At 34.2% G+C, this 21,130-nt stretch overlaps 1 protein-coding gene across 3 annotated transcripts in view; it reads left to right on the forward strand.

Moving 5' to 3' along the window:
- The window catches only part of LOC129943026 (protein phosphatase 1B), a 77,150-nt gene that overhangs the window by 40,120 nt on the left and 15,900 nt on the right, over positions 1 to 21,130 (forward strand). For all 3 annotated transcript variants that reach the window (XM_056052227.1, XM_056052230.1, XM_056052228.1), the window contains 2 exons: positions 1,494 to 2,424; positions 12,138 to 12,255. In XM_056052227.1, coding sequence (XP_055908202.1) covers positions 1,612 to 2,424; positions 12,138 to 12,255 — 931 coding nt within the window. In that variant the 5' untranslated portion in view covers positions 1,494 to 1,611. The remainder of the gene's footprint in view (positions 1 to 1,493; positions 2,425 to 12,137; positions 12,256 to 21,130) is intronic.

Below are 21,130 nucleotides of genomic sequence, written 5' to 3' on the forward strand. Positions count from 1 at the left end.
TCAAAATGACAGCAAGTCCCTACAACTCAGGTGTATATCGTGTATTTCAACTTTTTGTTCGTGCAAAGTAAATTTAGGTCTGACTAAAATTAATTGAAAAAATCAAATGGGAAACCCCTTTTTGCTGCTACCTTTTTAAAAACTTTCAAACCAACCTATCTATATAAATATGTTTTACGAATAGAAGATATATGTGAATATCAACTTTTTTCTTGTGATATACACGTTGAACTTGGATGTAGACGTTTTGTTTACATTACCTAACTCGTTTCTTCTACGATTTCATATCAAACCCCAGAATGCACATAATGTGTCTTCCAACAAAACAGCCAGTCAAAGGCAAGCGATGACGAATATATTCGATTGCATAATATCACGAATATAATAAATTTGCAAATTGCGAAGCAGTAATAAGTCATCTGTATCTGTGCATGTAATTGTTGCTCATCAAAATCCCAAAGGCTAAATTTTTAATAATCATCATCATCATCCCATCATCATCATCATCGAATTCAGATAACACAGCTTAATTAGTTAGACGTCATGTTGCAAACCGATGGATGGATGGCAGACGACGAAGCTTGTTAAAATTAAGATTGTAATAATAAAAAGCAAAATAAAATATCATGAATTCTCGAACGATATTAAATGCATTAAATAAATTCAAGATGAAATGCACATTTTGAAAACAAACAAAACGAAAACGAAGAAAAACTAAAGAGAAATGCACACACTTGAGGAGACCAAACTCAGATTAAAAGGTTCAATTTGGAATCTTATGACAATTTTATCTGCTTTTGGTGGTGATGGCGATGGTGTTGGTGGTGGATGTGTCCAAAATGGGGGTGGAGAGGGTGGTTTGTTGGTACTCATGAATGGCAAATATGTATTTTGCGATAGCACATACTCGGAAGTTTAGTTGCTACAGAGTTCTCACTGTCTCGAGATTTATGTATTTATATATTTGTATGTTTGGGCTGGGCGACAGAATGTCTTACTCTTAGTCGATGTTGTAATAAAACTGCATTTTTATATAAGACTGACTTTAATTGCATTAGATCATTTGAAATTTGTGCTGCAGCAAGAGCTGTCTCTGCGTAGAAAGTCGGAACTTCTCAAGCAAGGTTTCATATTTAAATTTAATTGATTTGCAATCAGTTTTAAATCAAATTCTCTTATGTCTTGTTGGTGTACAAATTAATATTTTACTCGTATGGTGTTTCCTTGAATAGATATCTAAAATTCTTCCTTTTGTAATTTGATTTCATTCTCTCTTCCTATTTCTCTCTGAAGTGTTCGTTATAAAACTTATTTCATTTAATCAATCTTTTCAAAATGAAATTAGGTTAGTAGATTTGACCTGATTCTGTCTTCAGGTTTTCAACTTTCCTGACTACATTGTTCATCCTTGTATCAGTAAACAAAAATGTTACCCCTCATTTAAAATGTTCGATTTGATACTAAACTAAGCTTATTCCTTTTTTTCATTTCAGAAATATCAACGGCAGCACTACCACAATCTGCTTCCTTTGACGATTAAGATCTCAAATTCACAATAAAATATAATAAACTTTCCTATTTGTTCCTATGAGTCCAGTATGAAAAACAGTGATGGGAGGTTTTCTGGATAAACCGAAAACAGTCAAACACAATGACCATGGCGAGGGCAATAAACTATTGTTCGGCGTCAGCTCAATGCAAGGATGGCGTTGCGAAATGGAAGATGCCTATTACGCCCGTGCCGGCTTAGGTGAATGTCTTGAAGATTGGAGTTTCTTTGCAGTATTCGATGGCCATGCTGGCTGTAAGGTGTCGGAGCATTGTGCAAAATACCTGCTCGAATATATTATCAAAACAGACGAATTCAAAAATGGCGATCATGTAAATGGCATTCGAACTGGCTTCCTGCGCATCGATGAGGTTATGCGAAAATTGCCAGAATTCGTATCTGATGCTGAGAAATGTGGTGGTACAACAGCGGTATGCGCATTTGTATCACCAAATCAAGTGTATATAGCAAATTGTGGAGATTCGCGAGCGGTACTTTGTCGAAATGGGGTGCCTGTATTTGCGACACAAGATCACAAACCCATACTGCCTGAGGAAAAGGAGCGAATAAATCGAGCCGGTGGTAGTGTGATGATAAAACGTGTCAACGGTACGCTGGCCGTGTCGCGAGCACTGGGCGATTTTGATTATAAAAATGTAAAAGAGAAAGGTCAGTGCGAACAATTGGTGTCGCCTGAGCCGGAGATATTTTGCCAAATTCGGGAGGATGCCGATGAGTTTCTTGTATTGGCATGCGATGGTATATGGGATGTTATGACTAATGAGGATGTTTGTAGTTTTATTCATTCGAGGCTGAAAATCACTCATGATTTGGTGAATATATCAAATCAAGTGATTGACACGTGCTTACATAAGGTGAGTGTTAAGATTTATTTTGGTTGAATTAAATAGATAAAGTTATCATGAGCGCAGGAACGTTTTTAAAGTAATTATAAGGCTTTGTTTTGATTATGGACTAATTTCTAAAGTTTTAACATGACAATTAGGAGACATTAGGCTATAAGTCACCTCGGCCCAAATTGCTTCAATCCCACGAGTCAGGGCATTTTTCTTTGTTGTTTATTTTCAGTTTAAAAGAAATAAAAAAAAGAGCTTAGAGCCAGAAAGATCTATGACAATTTGATGAAGATCAATCCCACTGCAGAAATGGAAGCAATAATTAATCTTTTATCCCCGGACATTTGTGTAATGAAAACAAGCAGCTAAGTTAGGCTAGATACTGGAAAGCCAGGAATATCGAAAATCCACAATATAGGAAATAATGTAAGCACAGGCTACATGATTTCCTGTATAGAACTTCAACAAACCTTTTAGTACTAATTCCCTTAAAGGAACGATTGAGTAAATAATGCCCAACACATGAGTGAGTCGACAATATCCATCCATATATGCTGATAGCTCGAAAACAGATGCGGGATAGGTGCCGGTTTCATTTCTGAAACACTCAATGTTGCCAACTCATTTAGATATCTCGATCAAAGCAGTGTTTTTGAAATCTTTCAACAAACTAAAACAGCAAAGGTATTGGCAGTAGTGACAAACGCTGTAAAACAGATATCAATGCTTTCGCTTTCACGAGCTGATATCAAACTTTTCATTGATAGATCTATAAAATAAGGGCCTTCATAAAATCAATGAAAGATGAAAAAGCTTTAAAAAATGTGCTACGACCAGAAAATTATGGCCCGATTTCGACAAAACTTTATTCCGTTCGATTATTATTATCTAGACACAAAATATCTTCGATTGCTTGTGAGCATAGAAAGACGCCGAAACATGTTGGGTAAACATATAAAGAAAATGGGCTTTAACAACGATGACATGTACAAAGGCTGCAGTGATGAGTAAAAGCAAGAAAAAACAGCCCACTTCGTTACATTGCCCATAGTGCTAAGCCAAAATAAAAACAAATCTTCAATTATATTGAAGAACTGGTAGACATTTGATGAAAACATTTATTAGGCTTTATCAGAACCTCTAAACTCTTAAAGACAATCTATTGACATAATAGGTTTTTATATTTTATTTCCAGGGAAGTTTAATACTTCGGCGATAACGTCATAAATCGCGAGCCCATTTACCTAACCTAACTTCCATATACTTAGATTCTTAACAATTTGACAGATGTCCTCTTCGCGAGGACAGATTCAAGGTTGAATGGATTTAGACAACATATGGGACTTTATTTGGAGTCAACTGCATTCTTTGAATGTAAATAGATGTCATTTATTTTAAACTAAGAACTTTACTTGACTTGCTCTTACATGTGGAAAGTGCGATCAGTTTTATAATCTAGAAAAAAAAAACTTCTTACAGAAGTTACAAGTCTATCATAAGCTGTGTAAAGAAAAACTCTTTATAACACTTCCAATGTGAAAGGAATTCTTTTACGCAAAACCTTCAATATAATTGTTCTCTGAATAAATAATTCACAGACTTAAGAAATTATGAAATTAAGTTCTCAGTTAAATGAAAAAACAATTTTAGCTATCATTTTGACATAAATAGATTTGACTTGAGTAGTACCCGTGGCATAATTTTTAGTGCGATGGTCTTGGGTTCGATCCCTGCCTCTGCCACCTAAAGTTTTTTCCATCGATACTGCCTCTTGCGAGGAATTGACAAATTCTCCAAGAGTAATTCTTGTCACGAAAAGTGTTTTCTCAAGTTGGCCGTTCAGATTCGGCTTAAAACTGTAGGTCCCTTCCATCCCTGACAACAGTACTCGCACACAGGAATGGTTGAGAGTTGTCAGTCACTAGGCCCTATTTCTCAAACGGACTGTTGCGCCACCCAATTTATTTATTTTAAGATTTGACTTGATAGTAAGGAAGGCTGGGCAGGAGCAGAACACATAAGGGACCTCATTTTCAGTCAACTACGTTCCTTCAACATACATTTTGACAAAGGCAACTAGTTATTTTTTTTCAAGTATTAAACTCTGAACTTAATTTCACTAAACTCTTCCTTCAGTCGATCGTGCCAAAAAACATTGTTGTCTACATAACACTTCTTATTCAAGATACCAGTCAATCACGACTTGTATTTTTTATTGTAAAGAATTATTACTTATTCCTTATCCAATTTGATAAGAACATTCAACTCATGGGGCAAATAAATTGATTTTTTTTTTGATTTAAGATCAAATCTGCAAATCTCAATTTTTCGGCAGATTTACCTTATTACACCAACACTAAGTAACACGAAGTTACACTAATAAAATGACAAAAAGATAAACCATTCCAATCGTTTTCCATGCGCCAGGAAAACAAAATTTAATTTTTGAATGAGATCTGAATGTACCTCATTAAAAATGTCATAGTAAAGTTTCCTTATTTGGAATGCAAATTTTTGGCAGTTGGTCAATAAAATATAAGTGACTTGCGTTTTTTTTTTCAAGTCCAACAAAAAAATCAATCAGCATGGCTCCTTCTCCATTTCGAAATAAGGACCGATGCCACTAACTAAAAGTCTCGCCAAACTGTCAATTTGTAGTCAATGGATGTAATGGTGATTCGTTATAGGCGTAAGGATTGTCATTTCTGTATTTAACCAGAAATAAGCTTACCACCGAACACAATTCTTGGGTTAAAATATTTTATAAACTTTATGAAATGATTTTTTTTTTCAATGTCAATTCCCAAAATTTGGAAACCATTAATTCCCAACTTCAACACAAATACAAAAACCATGCAATTCTCATGCATTCAGCTTCAATAGTCATGTCACGTTGATAACAACGTCAATAGCGTATTTGACAACATTAAAACTAATAAACAAAATAATTAAAAATTAATTTTGCAAATGCAAAATGATTGTACCATATATGCATAAATTGCGTGTAGTGATGTTGAAATTTGTATAATACTGCTATGTTCTTTATGTGTCACATTTTGATTTGAGTATTGATAAACCTGACAAATTTAGCTTTAGAAGTTGGTAGCATTGTAAAAATTGATGTGTCAATCTGTTTCTCGCTCTATGTTTCCAAAAGTTGCAATATATATTATTTGTAAACATAAACTGAAAAAATATAGTTTTTCTCTTTGTTATGCAAATTGTTGGAATGCCGTTTTAGCTTTATCGAGTGTTCTTTATTATTCGAACTTGTTCATTTCGATTTGAATTTAAGTTTCATGTCACTAGTAGACCTGGATTCAAAGTCACAAATAAGTATATTTTTTTATATTGAGCGTGCACTTAAGAGGTTATTAATAACCTTATAATGATTACACAATGCGAGCAATAAAAAAAAAGGACAAAATTATAAAAAAGATGCTAGTAATAGTGCGGCTAAAGAAAGAATCCATATACTTAACAGTACGTCCGAAGTTGTGCTCAGTTGTTAACTGATGAGCATTTCTAGAAGTACGGGTATTACGGTTGGATTATTCGAGGGAAGGAATACAACTGGCTAGTTCACTAGAACATTGTTGGTGAAAATATTGATACACAAAATGATATGCATCAAACCTTGCCGGGGTTCAAGGGAAGAAAACGTTTTAGTAATAGAACGAGCACCTATTATTTTCAGAGCTTTTTTTTAAATTCTATCCAAAAGACTCAAGTACGTTATTGGGACACTAGCCCAAACATGAAAATGATACTCGAGTTTTGGACGAATAAAAACTTTGTTAATTATAGCCAGATAAGAAGGGGTAAAAAACTTCTTGCATAGTCGCACAGTGGCCCGTTTATGCAAAACTGCTTGCAATATTCATTTTTCGAGTGGGTCTCTAATGCAAAACTTTTTAGTTAACTGAATTCACAAATACTTGGAGCTCGAATAATAATAATCGAAAAGGTTCAACGAGTGGTGCTAAGATCTCAACTGATTCAGAATCCTTGAGTCATTTTGCATCGAATTGAGCTAGGGCGATTTGAATTGATGAAGTTAGTCATTTTCTTCCCCTCTTTTTCCATTGAAAATTCTTTGAAAGTATGATTTCTCTGTTTTGTATGTTGTGGATTTAAAAAAGATGATTTTATTTAAAAAAGATTGATGATTTTTGTTTTATGTTTATTACCTAAGATTTTCAAGAGTTTTAGAGCTAATTTTTTAAATCCTGTACTAAAATTTAGAAAAATTTATTTGTAATGAACATTCTTTAACATATTGGAACATAATGAATGTTCCAATATGTTAAAGAGACTTTTATATAAACTTAATAAAGAAACAACTAAAACTGTGAATCACGAGTTCTTTTTAACTATGTTCCATGGCTGGAACAAATTTTCAAAGGATGCCTCCTCAAACATTTACCCATGTTGTGGAGACAGGCCAAAGTAGTTTTTATCCCGAAAGTGAGTAGGCGGGGTCATGAATCCGCGAAGGATTTCAGACCAATAAGTTTAACATATTTTGTGCTTAAAACTTCGGAGCGCATTCTTGATTACCATATTAGAGAAATCCTAGTTGGACGACCTCTCGAAAGCTCCTTGAGGTAGTGCGTACTGTTGAAAAAAACAATCCATTATAAAGAATTTACTCTTGCCACCTTCTTAGACTTAGAAGGTGCTTTTAACAACGTCCTTACCGAATCCATAGAAGCATCGCTCGTTAAGTTCGGTGTAGAAAACTTCATTCTAGAATGGATTATTTCCATGCTCAGTGGTAGGAAGATTCGAGCCATTCTAGGCAATACAATCGCAACAAAACACGTGAGTAGAGGAACACCCCAGGGTGGTATCCTTTCGCCTCTACTACTTGCCCAACGGACGCCTTAAACGTTATTTTGGATCTTCTACCAATCGACCTTTTTATTAAATACATAGTTCCCTGCAGCGCTATTAGGCTGAAGGAATCAAACAGCTGGTTGTCAAAACCTTATGGTCACAGCAACACAACGAAATTGATTCCCTCAGATATTATCTCGGTAGACACTGACTACTGCACTGCTACTTTGAGCCTCAGTAAGGGTTTTATGGTTATTATCCCATCCAGAGAAGATTGGGAGGATGACATCGTGTCGATAGGTTTCGACACAACCATCTTTACTGACGGCTCAAAGATGAACGGCGGAGTTGGTTCTGGGATCTTTTCCTTAAATTTAGCTAAATCCTTTAGGCTTCCTGACTTAGCTAGCGTTTTTCAGGCTGAACTGCTGGCAATAAAGGAGGCATGTTCTTAAACAAAACCCAAACCAAAACCGAAATGCAGCTATCTTCACAGACAGTCAGGCAGCTGTCAAAGCCATCAAATCGGCCACATCCTCATATAAATTGGTCCAGCAATGTCGAAATGAGCTTGCGAGTCTGAATATTAACCTCGGTGTCACCCTGATCTGGGTTCCGGGCCATAGTGGTATCGTGGGAAATGAACGGGCTGACGAGCTAGCCAGGCAAGGATTGGCCCTTCATAGCTCACTTGCGGAAATGGTTAACATTCCTCTTGGCGCAATGAAGGGTAAAATCTTTTCTATCTACTAAACTGAATCAAACCGAAGGTGGAGCAATTTACTCAACTGCATTATGTCTATGAAGATATGGCACACCTATAATAAAACCCGTACTAACGATCTTCTATGCCGGCCAAGGCAAGACATAGCCAGGATTGTTGCGGTTTGTACCGGATATTGGCCTACAGGAGTTCATGCGGAGAAGTTGGGTTTCTCCTACAACACCTTTTGCCGTAGTTGTAGTGACCAAAGAGAAAGTGAAACGATAATCCATTTCCATTGCAAATGTCCTGCTTTGGCAAACACTAGAATGAAATACTTTGGAAAACCATTCTTTCACGAACTTGATGAGCTATCTAAGACAAAGATTAGAGACCTAATCTTTTTTCTCAATGCGACAAAATGGCTCTACCTTAATCGCTATGAAGCTTCTCTATAAATCTTTCCCTTTCTATCACAGGCCAAACGAGTTTTTGGTATCAACACGGGGCACTACAGAGCTAATTGGATCTCAGGCTAGGTTACCTTGAGATCGCCATTTCTACCTACCTACCCATGATAGACGGAAAAGTATTGAACGAATTAAAGGAAACAAAGTCTACGCGGTCATGTCCGATATGCAAAAGGACACAAAAAAGTTTCAATTAAGATGAATCAATTGAGAACGAATATAATTACCAATATGAAATCTCTCCACTGCACTCTAAAATCAGATGAATGGAATTTATTTTGAAGCTTGCGTATACTCTTCGACAAGAAGGAGAAGGTACTGATGAATCGATTGGAACCAAGGAGGCGGAAAAAGAAGAAAACAAGGGATCCAAAGGCGTTTTAGCGATGAGCTTGGCCTTGATGTGGATAAACCAAAGCAAGGGTTTGGAAACACTAATGACGGAAACACAGCAAGAAGATTTTTGAACAGTCAAATGCAACCGCTCGAATAACTGGAGTCAATGGAGAAGTTAAAGTGAGGCTCACAGTAATATCAATCACTGAATTTCAATCACTACCACTTGGAGAACTGTCAGAAGAAGCCCAGGAATGCAAAAATAAAGACTACAAGAAATATCAATATTAGAATACGTATAAAGTTTATTCGGCAGAATGAGGACCTATTTAAAATTCTTGCAACCTCTTCGAGCCCACTTATTTCTTAATGATCTGAAAGAACGATACTCTCCATAAATGATGTTTATAAATATTAATTAGTTTTGTCTTTATTTATTTTTAAACTGTTTAGCTTTTGATATATCACCAAAATACATTATGTACTCTTGAATACTGTAAAATAAAAAAAATCACCAACTGTTTCACTCCAATTGGTCCTTTTTTTTTCCTCTACTGTTTCAATTTACTCATATTGCTTTAAAAATTGATTTTGACGATTACATATTAAAATATCGCTATGTTTATGATATTTCTAAAATACTCTGTATACAGTTTTTTTGAAAGTCGCAATTTTTATAGCCATAGAAATTTTCTTCAAGATAAAAAAAAATTAAAGCAATATCTTTATTCGTTTAGGACAGCGGTTCCCAATCTTTTTTAGTCGCGGAGCACTTTTTGCGTGAGAAATTTCACGCGAAGCACTTTGATGCGAGTTTTCGTAGTTACATGTAGCAAATTAAATATATTTTTTTTAATTTCGTTTATTTTATTGAATTCAGGAAACAGTTTCTACAACGAAAAACACAAGAACAATGTTAACTTAACTTAATAAGGAATTACATAATTATATTTTATGAATTATAATTATATGGAGTTTCTTCTAAGTGAGAATAATGTGCCTGCAAATGTTTGAATAAAGCTGAAATATCTGGTTAAATTTGGACAACTACAACCGTATATCAGGCTCTGCATCGAGACGGGATCGATATTTGGTTCCACATGTATGTTGTTACAAACGGCAGAAGAACTATTTTAGCTTTCTCTGGCAGCAAACTGAACTCGCCTTTGCAAAAAGTTCTTTTATCGAAGAATCTAATGTCAGGTCAATCAAGCACTCAAATTGCAGCGATGTAAGGGAAGGTGGGTTTTCAATACGTTTTCCTTAATGTTCAGTTGGAATTCGTCTGGAAAATAGTATAAGAGCTATCCAGCAAACCTACTAGGTGGATATGAAACTCATTTAAAATATCATCGTGAATGTCCAAAGCTATTTCTTCTTTAAATTCTCTGAAAATTAGGAAGCTGTTAATTTTCGATTTTTTATAGATTCAGCCCAAAACTGGATTTTATTTTTAAATGTTTCTGTTTTGTCACTGGCATCGAAAACAGTTGTTGCATTTTCCTAAAGTGATACACTAAAATCATTTATTTTTTAAAAATATATCTGACAGTTACACCAATTTCAATAACCAACGCTCATTACACAAAATATCCCCCAAAACAAAGTTGTCGTCAATGAGGAAGGTTCTAACTTCAGCTCTCATTCCGAAGAGTGTTTTTCCGCGAGAAAGCCACCTTACTTCCGCGTGAAGAAGTAAAGACGTATGTAGACTACCTATGTCATCACACAATACTTTAAAAAGCCTTATATTCTTTGACCGTGATTTAATAAAGTTGATTATTTTCACGCTTCGTCCAACGTCTGCAGAAGAGCAGATCTTCTTGAAAAGGACTGTAGATATTGGTAGGGCACAAATACTATTAAAATAGCCAACCCTGCAACAAACATATGTTTATTAATCCATTTGCAAAAAATTTTGTGTTTTGCTAAGTCTCCGGAACGGTGTCAACTAATTTGTTGGCCTTTTTACCCAACAAAAATTCAACAATGTCTTCAACACATGACTTTATTAAGTTTTCAGCAATGGTATGAGCTTTATCAGTTTGGGCTATTCGGAACTTACCAAGTAGGACGTCATCAACGCATTTTCGTTCACTGTCTGTGATAAGTAATAATGGTTTGAGATTTAGTAAGTTCATCATACTTTCTTTTGAAGAAATCAGTCGGGTTGCTTTTGCAAAGTGACGTTTAAGTTTTGATGGAAACGTGACACTGTTCAGCAACACTTTGCCGCAAATTACGCCCTGAGGTTTGTTGTCACTTGTCTCAGCAAATCCAAAATTTAAATATGATTGTGGTACTTCCTTTTAATTGATATTATTTTCTGTAGCGTTGATCACTGTGGAACTAGTACTAGGCAAATCGTCAAGCTCAAAATCTTCAGAAACCTCAAAGGCCACTGTCTCTATCGCCTCATTTTCCTTCGCATATGGAAAACCGAAATTGGACAAACAAAATAAAATCATTGAAATCATTTTGTGCGGTTAAATGCTTAAAAAGTAGAATTTATTAACCGGGGATTACTTTTTTACGCAAATTATCATTTTGTTTGGACATACCCGTCAGTTGGTAATTCTTCGGCAGCTTCGAGTGCCTTTTTTAAAGATCCAGATCTAATCCTTGTATGATGCAAAAGTGTTCCTTACAAGTAAGAAAATTATACTTCTTTTTGTCTTTTATTGTTATAGCCTGCAGGCCTACTTGGCTGTCATGCCGTTGAAGAAACAAAAAATTATTTTAAATTTTTTTGTAGTTACCTATGCTGATTTTTATAAATATTTCAAATGCGACTGCTGCAATCAAAATTACAAGATCAGAAGCCCAAATTAACTAGTTACCAGTCTGTCTTGGAATTTTAAAATATTTTAAATATTAATATAAATATTTTATCTCATTTAATATAAATATTTTATCTCAGATACAACAAACAGAAAGCTGTAGTAAGGAAACTTTTTGGACTATGTGTATGTGATCACTCCACAGCAAGTTTGTGATGCACATACCTAACACTGAAATCTGTTCAGTCTCCTCGATGCAAGTACCAACCACGGATAGTGGCATTGGGGGAAAGTTACGCGAAGCATTGAATTCTACTAAGTTTTTGATTCCCAATTGGACAATATTGTCAAGATCGGAATTTATTGAGCTTATCAAACTCTTGCGTTGGTAGTCCACATCCATAGAACAAGCGTAAGAATCTCAAAACAAATATAAAAAGCTGAGAGTACTGTCATTAGCGAAGTAATTAAGTACATTTTTTAGTCAATTATTTTGCTGGCCGATTAAGATGATTTGGTTGATACTTTGTGGATCAATTTCTTTTTGTTTAATTTGTATAAAATTCATAACATTTTATTAAAATATTTTATTTTTAATTACAGGGTAGTCGTGATAATATGAGCATAATCATAATTGCTTTCCCCGGAGCACCTAAAACAACAGCAGAAGATATTGCCGCTGAAAAACGGTTGGAGAAACAAATCGAGAAAATCACGAGAGGTTGTTTTAATCGTCTTATTTGTTTTTAGTATAATTAACTTATCTTAAACTACAAACAGAAACAAAACCAAACAAAAAAAACATACACAAACAAAAACTTTCTACTTGATTGTAAATGTGTACACGATTGATGATGATGATGATTATGATTATTAATTATGATTATGATATTATATTTATTAAGTTTTATTAGTTCTGCTTCGTTTTGTGCGAATTTTAGTGGGTGTTAGAATAGTGTATTTCAATTACAATACGATCGTATTTATTTTTGTTGTTATCCTCTTGCCATTAGATACTTTTATCGTATTATCGCCAGTGAAAAATTCAGAGATTTATGTTTTTTACTAACTTTAAAGATTAAGATTCTAGTCATAAATGTTGTTGTTGTGAAGAAAGTTCCTTTTGATCAATTTGATTTGTTGTAATTTGTTTTTAGATACCGGTTGTTTTATTATTTAGGTGTTTTGGTTTTCTTTTTGGGCTACGGTACTGCCTTTATGTTATAGTTTTCTTATATTTTTTAATTTTCATTTCAGTTTTTCAGTTTTGGTTTTACTTAAGTGAATAAAATGGATTTGATGGTTTAACATTTTAAATGGTAGATAGATAGAATTTAGATGTTTAGAGTAAAGTTAGAGCATAATTTACGTATTACAACATATATTACAATTATTTTTTATAATAGCTTAAAAGGCTAATGGAAGCTATTTACAAAATTTGCCCATTCTTATACATAAAAATGTATATTTTTATTAAAAGAGAAAAAAAAAAAAACAAATCAAAATCAAAAACAACATTTTTATTTAGTTTTTAAGATGATAGTTTAAGATTTAGTCAAATTTTATCTCTACCTTATGTGTTAAGACATACATACTTATATATATATATATTTAGATTCTAGTCAAACTCATAAGCAATTTAGCAAATAACTAGTCCAATGATATTACAAACAAAAAAGTACATACATATATTTATATTAGTTAAGTAATAATACTCGTACTGCCACATATTCAAACAAAAACCAAATAAGTCAAAAATACACATGTATACCCTTCTTCGTTTTAGACAAATTTTATTATTTATTAGTTTTAGGTTAAAAAAATACAAGATAAGAAACCAACCGTAGATTATTTAGTTGAGTTGAGATAGATAAATAACATTAAATTTAATCTTTTAATTGAACAGATTACCCTAAGATCGTGTAGTTCAGAAATAAATCATGCTTCTAGGGTTTAAATTAAGATTGATAAGCCTTTATTTAGATATAAAAGTTTGTTTTAAGTCCAAACAAAATGGTTATTTACATGTTTAAAATATTGCAATGAAAAAAAATGAATTATCATAAGAAAATTGGTCTTAAAACTTATTAAATAAATAAGTTTACTTTTTAAAATTATTTTAAGTACGGGTCATATTGTGAAAATCTACGACAATTTTAAAGGCCTACAAAAATTGTTTATGCCATGGGGAACTTGACCCCAAATAAACTTTTCTTTCCCCAAAGAGAAAGTCAATTCAAAGGGCGACTAAATTTTAATATACGACCATAAAATTCGAGGGAAGCTAGGTCTACTTAAGACCCTAAATTCTAGTAAGGGAACAAATATTAATCTTTTTAAATTTTTTATTTAGGCAACGAACCGATTAGAATAGTTTAAGGAATAATTTTAATACACGTTGTTACTCTAAACAGATTTATTGAGAGCTTGAAGGTAGTTGTTGTACATCATGCAGATGATGATCTTTTTTTAGATGATAGCACAAAACATTAACCTACTTTATAACCCACTCGAAACGTTTATTCGAATTAAGTTAAGATAGAGAAAATTTAATATACTTAATCCCGACTATAAATTAATAGTTTTTGTCATAATAACCAATTTAAAATAACACCCACGCATCCTTGTATACTAATTTAATTATATCCATACTGTTAAGGATTGAGAAGCATAGACATTTTATGTAATGCGGTTCATTGTAGCTTCCGATACCTCATATACTAAATGCTTAATCGATGTAAAATACGGCTGCTAGCGGAGAAAAAATTGGTCATTTTGAAAAAGAGGAATATCTTATGAAATATTAGTTTCTTTAAATTTTCTCAAGCGTGTGCTGAAAAACATAATGTACGTCATTTTTTAACCACTTTTCATATCTACGCCTTCGATTGAGCACACAAAGTCAGAGACCTGATTAGGGAATACGAAGCGAATCGTTTTCAGTTCGTTATCCCCTTTTAAAGTTTTTAGTTACAGTGACTGCCGTTTTGTTTAATTTTTTTTTTTACTTCGGCTTGGTCTTTAAAAATAAAATATATACAACTATTTCTTGCTTGGGAAAAAAGAACTTATTATTTCTTATTAAATGGTATAATTTTTGGTTACCAAACTAAAAGCTAAACTAAGAAAAAAATAGAAAAGGAACAAAACTTAAAAAAAAAAAGTTCATTAATATTCGGTTTTATCTAAAAACACAAATGCATCGTTAAGAAATTAATTTTTTAAGAAATGATTTAATATTTTGTCGGATAACCTTGATTGGATATGACTCCTTGAAGGCTTTGAGGCATGTTTTTTATAATTTTGGAAAGATATTCAACACTTATCTTGTTCCATTCTTCTTGGAGTCGAATTTTAAGTCCACTTATTGAAGTAACGGGGTTTTCACGAACTCTTCGATCCAATTCATCCCACAAATTTTCAATGGGGTTTAAGTCTGGGGATTGCGCAGGCTTTTGGATAACTTTTGGACAGTTATAGAGTAGCCACTCTCTAACAACATGAGCCTTATGTTTCGGATCGTTGTCCTGGTAAAACTTGAAACTGCGCAAAACACCCATTCTCTCAGCACTTTGTCTCAAACTTTCTCTCAAAATTCTCAAATATTGTTCTTTATTCATAATGCCGTCGATGAAGACAAGATTCCCCATGCTTTTTGCAGTTATGCAACCCCAAACCATGACGTGCCCGCCGCCATGTTTGACTGTTGGTTTTAAATTTTTGCCCTTTAGCTCTTCGTTAGGTTTCCGCCATAACCCTTCCGTCTGAACCAAAGAGATTAAACTTACTCTCGGCAAAAATAACGTCGTCCCACCAACTTGCATCCTTGTTTTTATGCTCCTTCACGAAGTTGACTCGAATTTTTCTGTTGCGCATATTAATGAAGGGCTTCTTTCGGGCAACACGACCATTGTAGCCATATGCTTTGATGATACGACGAATGCAGATATTTGCTTTTTGCATTCAATTCTGACTTCTTCAACTATTTTTGGGGCACTTAAACGAGGATTAGCTTTGATCTTTCGTACTATAAGCCTCTCTTTATCTCGATTCTTCTTTCATTTTTGTATCTCCGGACTATATCCCCGACAGTGTTTGGCTTCATATTTAATAACTCTGCAATTTTCTTGTAAGTTTCACTTTTTTCGTGCTGAATAATATCAAGATTTCTTGTTTAAAGACTCGAATTTTGTCCTTTACGACCCATGTTTTATTTATTGAATAATTCTATAATGTTAGACTTCTAATTACTTTACAAATGTACGCAGAAAACCTACAGACTAGTTTGGTTTAATTTTACATTAAAAAAAAACCGTTAGTCTTAAGAAATGTCAAAACAAGCAGAGGAAGAAAAAACCGAATATTAATGGAGCGTTTACATTCAGCCTTTATGCGTTTACATCTAATAATCTTAGCGGAGGATGGTAAATGGCGGATAATTTTTGATCAATTGTAAAGAATACATTCATTCATAAATAAAATAAACAAATACCAAGATTTACGAGTATAATAATGTTTATAAGTGTAAAATATGAAAAAAGAAATTGCATGATAAAAACCGAATATTAATGACACTCACTGTATATTTTCAAGATTTGCAGATAATTTTTTGTTGATTTTCAGGGGCCTATTTAACCTTACACATCTTATTTTTCACTTTGCAACTTTTCAAAAAAAAAAATATCGTGCAAAGTGTATCCCAAAATTTGCACAGGGAAAAGACTTTTCAATTTTTCAGACTGTATTTAAAAAGTGAAACGTAAAATAGGTTTTTACCAATTTAAAATAATAAAACTGCTTTTAATTCGAATTTCGAAAAATTGCAAAGTAAATCCTAGATTGTGTTTTTTAAGATGAAATTAGCTTTGACAAAATTTGTGAAAATTTCTCAGTAAACAGACTTTTCATTTTTTCAGACTTTATTTAAAAATTGAAACGTAAAGTAGTGTTTCACCGATTTTAAATACAACTTTGCTCTTAATTCGTATTTTGAAAAATTGTAAAGTAAATCCTAGATTGTGTTTTTTAAGATGAAATATGCATTAAAGTAGAAAAATCAAGCAAACACTATTCACTTCTGATCGTACTTTGCCAATTCACCAACTCGAAAAAAGTGGGCGCAAATTCATGCTGAAAAATGAAAATTTTATTTTAAATTCGATATTTTTAACAATTGGTCAAAAGTGAAACAAACGATGCAGTAATATTTAACCTTATTTCCTAGCTTAAATGATTCGCTTTGTATTTTCTTATGAGGCCACACCTTTAGAAACATTTGTTGATTGAAAAGTTCTTTTCCAAAAATCGTTTTTTTATTGGACCAATTAATCCAACTATATCTTATTTAGACTACCAAAAATATGAGCTAATATTATTATAGTGCGTTTAAAATGAGGCTTGGTAAAATAAAAAAGTACTTTTTAACTGTTTTTGAATGAAAGACACATTTTTGAAACATCAAATATTACTTCCGGCATTGTTTTTCAAAGAAAAAAATTAGGTAAGAAACGGTTTTTATGCCCCCAATATTAGACAAATGTGAACAATCAATTTTTAGTGAACTTAATCTAAAAATAAAAAATGTATGAAATTTTCTTTGCTTAATTATTGGAAATAAGGAAACAACTCCAAATTGCAAAATCAATGTTTTTTCACTTAAACCAGACACCAGGCACTCTTATGCAAAAGTTCTTCACATGCGTCGTAAGCTATACTTCATATCCAGTCTAATAAGGCCAGGTACTACTTCGATTCTAACAAAAAAATAGTACCCCTACAATTCTTTACATAACTAGGACCCAGTTTTAGGAAGAAATACGTCTAAAACTAGTCGAACTTTGATTTAACACCGATTGGCATTTTAAATATTATTTTTACATTTGTTTAATTATTCAAAAGCATATGTCCATTTATCTACATACAGAAGTACGTGCTATTTAATCGACCAACGACGTCATCTTATGTTGTTCTTATGTTTCATGGCCATATAAACTTTTGCTATTTTTAAATCGATAAAGTTGAAATAAGCCAAAAACAAGTCTTTCTGGTGGCTTATGGTTTATACCACGAACACCTTCTTGTTACGCTTTGTCTTCAGAGTGCATGATATTTGTATAATCTTAAAAGACATTTAAGCCACCAATAACTAAATCAATCTACTTAAAGCAGTCGAAAAATTGCCAAATCGAAAGAACTTTATTGCTTTCATTCCAGTATCAACGCCCTAGATCAACGGTTCCCAATCTTTTTTAGTAGCGGAGCACTTTTTGTTTCAGAAATTTTAAGCAGTGTATTTCGTTGCGCATATTCCATTTTTCGCAGTAACATGTATTACGCAGTCCCTGAATTGATACGCTCAAATCATTTATTCAATAACCAACGTTTATTACACAGCATGCCCTCCAAATCAAAGTTGTCGTCAATGAGGAAGGTTCTAACTTCAGCCCTCATTTCGAAAATCCGCGTTAGTGTTTTCCGCGAAAAAGCCATCTTACTTCTGCGTGAAGAAGTAAAGACGCACCCAGTCATCACACGATAATTTTAAAAGCCTTGTATTCTTTGGCCGTGATTTAATAAGGTTAATTATTTTCTCGCTTTCGTCAAACACCTCTTTAAGAGAAAACGGCATTTTGTTGGTCTAGAACGCAATGGCTACTGGTGCATCCTTTAATAATTTTCTTTATTCTTGCGACGGCACCGAACGTTTTTCCAGTCATGGCCTAGCCACCGTTCGTGACCCATGGTATGTCATTTACATTAAAAATAATTGTAATCAAATTAAAAATTTCAGCACCAGTTGTAGTAGTTGGCAACGGCTTGCAAAAGAGCAAATATTCTTGAAAGGATTGTAGCGCACAAATACTATTAAAATAGCCAAGCCTGCAAAATCCGTTCATTCATCCATTTGCATCGCAATTTTTTTGACTTTTATTAGTAAAAGTTAAGAACCTTTCAAATTCTCCACTAAGTCTCCGATTCGTCCTGATATTGTGTTATTTGACAAACGGACGGTGTTAACAAATTGTTTAGCCTTTTAACCCAACAAACATTCAACAATGTCTTTAACACATGGCCTTATTAAGTTTTCAGCAATGGTATGGCTTCACCAGTTTGCGCTATTCGGAAACTTACCAAGTAGGACGCCAACAACACATTTTCGTTCACTGCCTTTGAGTGATATGATAAGTAATAATGGTTTGAGATTTAGTAAGTTCAGCATATTTTCTTTTGAAGAAATAAGTCGGTTTGCTTTTGACATCTGAATGAATCTCTAAAACATTGCACTGTTCGTGCCACTTGTTTTAGCAAATCCAAAGTTCAAATGGTACATCCTTTTAACTGACCTTTTTTCTGTAGCATTGATCACCGTGGCACTAGTACTAGGCAACTATCAAACTCAAAACCTTCTGAAATTTCTAACGTCGGCTCTGTCTCTATTGCGTCATTTTTCTTCGGACTAAAATAAGTGTATGGAATATAAAAATTAAAAAACAAAATAAAATCAGTGAAATCATTTGGATTACTTTTTTATGTAAATTATGATTTCGTTTGAAAAACCCGTCAGTTGTAAAATCTTCAGCAGCTTCGGGTGCATTCACTTGCTTTTTTCAAAGATCCAGACTTAAGCTAGCGATCCATTCGAAAATTTAATGTATAAAATCAAAATTTGGGAAACCCTGCTATGGATTTTGTTGTACCAAGTTCTAACTAGAACCTACCTATTTGACAGGACTATATCTAAGTACTTCTGTAAAGGAATCAATAGGTACAGATTTGGGACCTAAAAATTGCTATACTAACCTGGTCCAAGTTTGTTGCTTAGGAACGAGTCCTAACAAATAATAAATTTATAGACTAGGTTCTAGTATTTGTGTAAAGAAATGAGTTGATACCGATTTAACTATCATATACTAATTCTAGGACTAGTACTGGTCTAAACGTTAGGACACTGATCACAATAACTATCGCATAATTATTTCTGAAGCTTATCTAATGATCAATAAAGTCTTTATAGTTATTGAAATTTTAGTAGAAGGGTTAAAAACCTAACACATTTTGCCGACACCTATTTGAAAAAGCGGTTAGATGCGTTTGGAACTTACGCAGTAGGCTTTCTAGAGTTTTTATGTCAGATAGTTTTTTGATTAAAACCGAATTTGCTGGAACTTACTTACTTACTTACTTAAGGTGGCGCTACAGTCCTGTGTGAACTAGGGCCTCACCCAACAAACTTCTCCATCTAGCTCGGTCCCTAGCTAGATGTTTTCAGTTTCGCGCTTCAAGTTGGGTGAGGTCACCTTCCACCTGTACGCGCCACCTGATCCGCGGTCTTCCTCTACTGCGCTGTCCTGTGGGTGCGGATTCGAAGACCTTCCGGGCCGGAGCATTGGTTTCCATGCGCTCTACGTGACCCAACCATCTTAGTCGTTGGACTTTTACTCTTCTGGCTAAGTCTACGTCGCTGTACAGCCCGTACAGTTCGTCGTTCCATCTTCTCCTCCACTCCCCTTCGATGCATACGGGACCGTAGATCACACGAAAAACTTTTCTCTCAAAGCGATCCAAGGTGCTTTCATCCGCTTTTGTCATGGTCCATGCTTCTACACCGTATAACAGGACGGGGATGATAAGGGTCTTATATAGCAAAACTTTGGTCCCTCGAGAGAGGACTTTACCACTCAATTGCTTTCTAAGTCCAAAGAAACAGCGGTTAGAAAGAGTTATTCTGCGTTTGATCTCAGCGCTGGTGTTGTTTTCTGCGTTTACAGCGGAGCCTAGGTAGACGAAGTCCTTGACTACCTCAAAGTTACATCTGTCGATTGTGACGTTTTGACCAAGACGTCGGTGTTGTATGTCCTTTCTAGACGACAGCATGTACTTTGTTTTGCCCTCATTAACAGTTAAACCCATTTTTGCCGCCTCTGCCTCAATACTCACAAAAGCTCCATTGACATCACGCTGAGTTCTTCCAATTATGTCAATGTCATCAGTATATGCCAGTAATTGGACAGACTTTTGAAAGATAGTGCCTCTAGTGTTGACGTGTGAGCTCTGCACTATTCTTTCAAGCACGATGTTAAAAAAATCGCATGACAGCAAATCACCTTGTCTAAAACCTTTTTTGACATCGAAAGGTTCTGTTAAGTTGTTTCGAACCTTTATGGAGCAGCGTGAATTCTCCATGGTCATCCTGAACAAACTGACGAGTTTGGCAGGGATGCCAAAACTAGGCATGGCTCTCTACAGCTCGTCCCTGTAGATGCTGTCATATGCGGCCTTGAAATCGATGAAAAGATGGTGGGTGTCGATTTGGTGTTTTTGAGTTTTTTCCAGGATCTGCCGTAATGTGAATATTTGATCAACTGTGGACTTTCCTGGTCTAAAACCACACTGATAAGGACCTATTAGGTTGTTGACGATGGGCTTTAGACGTTTACATATTACGGCAGAAAGATTTTATAGGCGATGTTAAGTAGACTGATTCCACTATAGTTGGTCCAGTTTAGAGGGTCTCCTTTTTTCAGGATCAGTTAATTAGTTTTTTGTACTTTGCTCGAACAGAAAACTAATTAACTGAAGTTGTTTTAGTTCTTTTT

Source organism: Eupeodes corollae, chromosome 1 (assembly GCF_945859685.1).
Source record: "Eupeodes corollae chromosome 1, idEupCoro1.1, whole genome shotgun sequence".
In the NCBI taxonomy this organism is placed as follows: domain Eukaryota; kingdom Metazoa; phylum Arthropoda; class Insecta; order Diptera; family Syrphidae; genus Eupeodes; species Eupeodes corollae.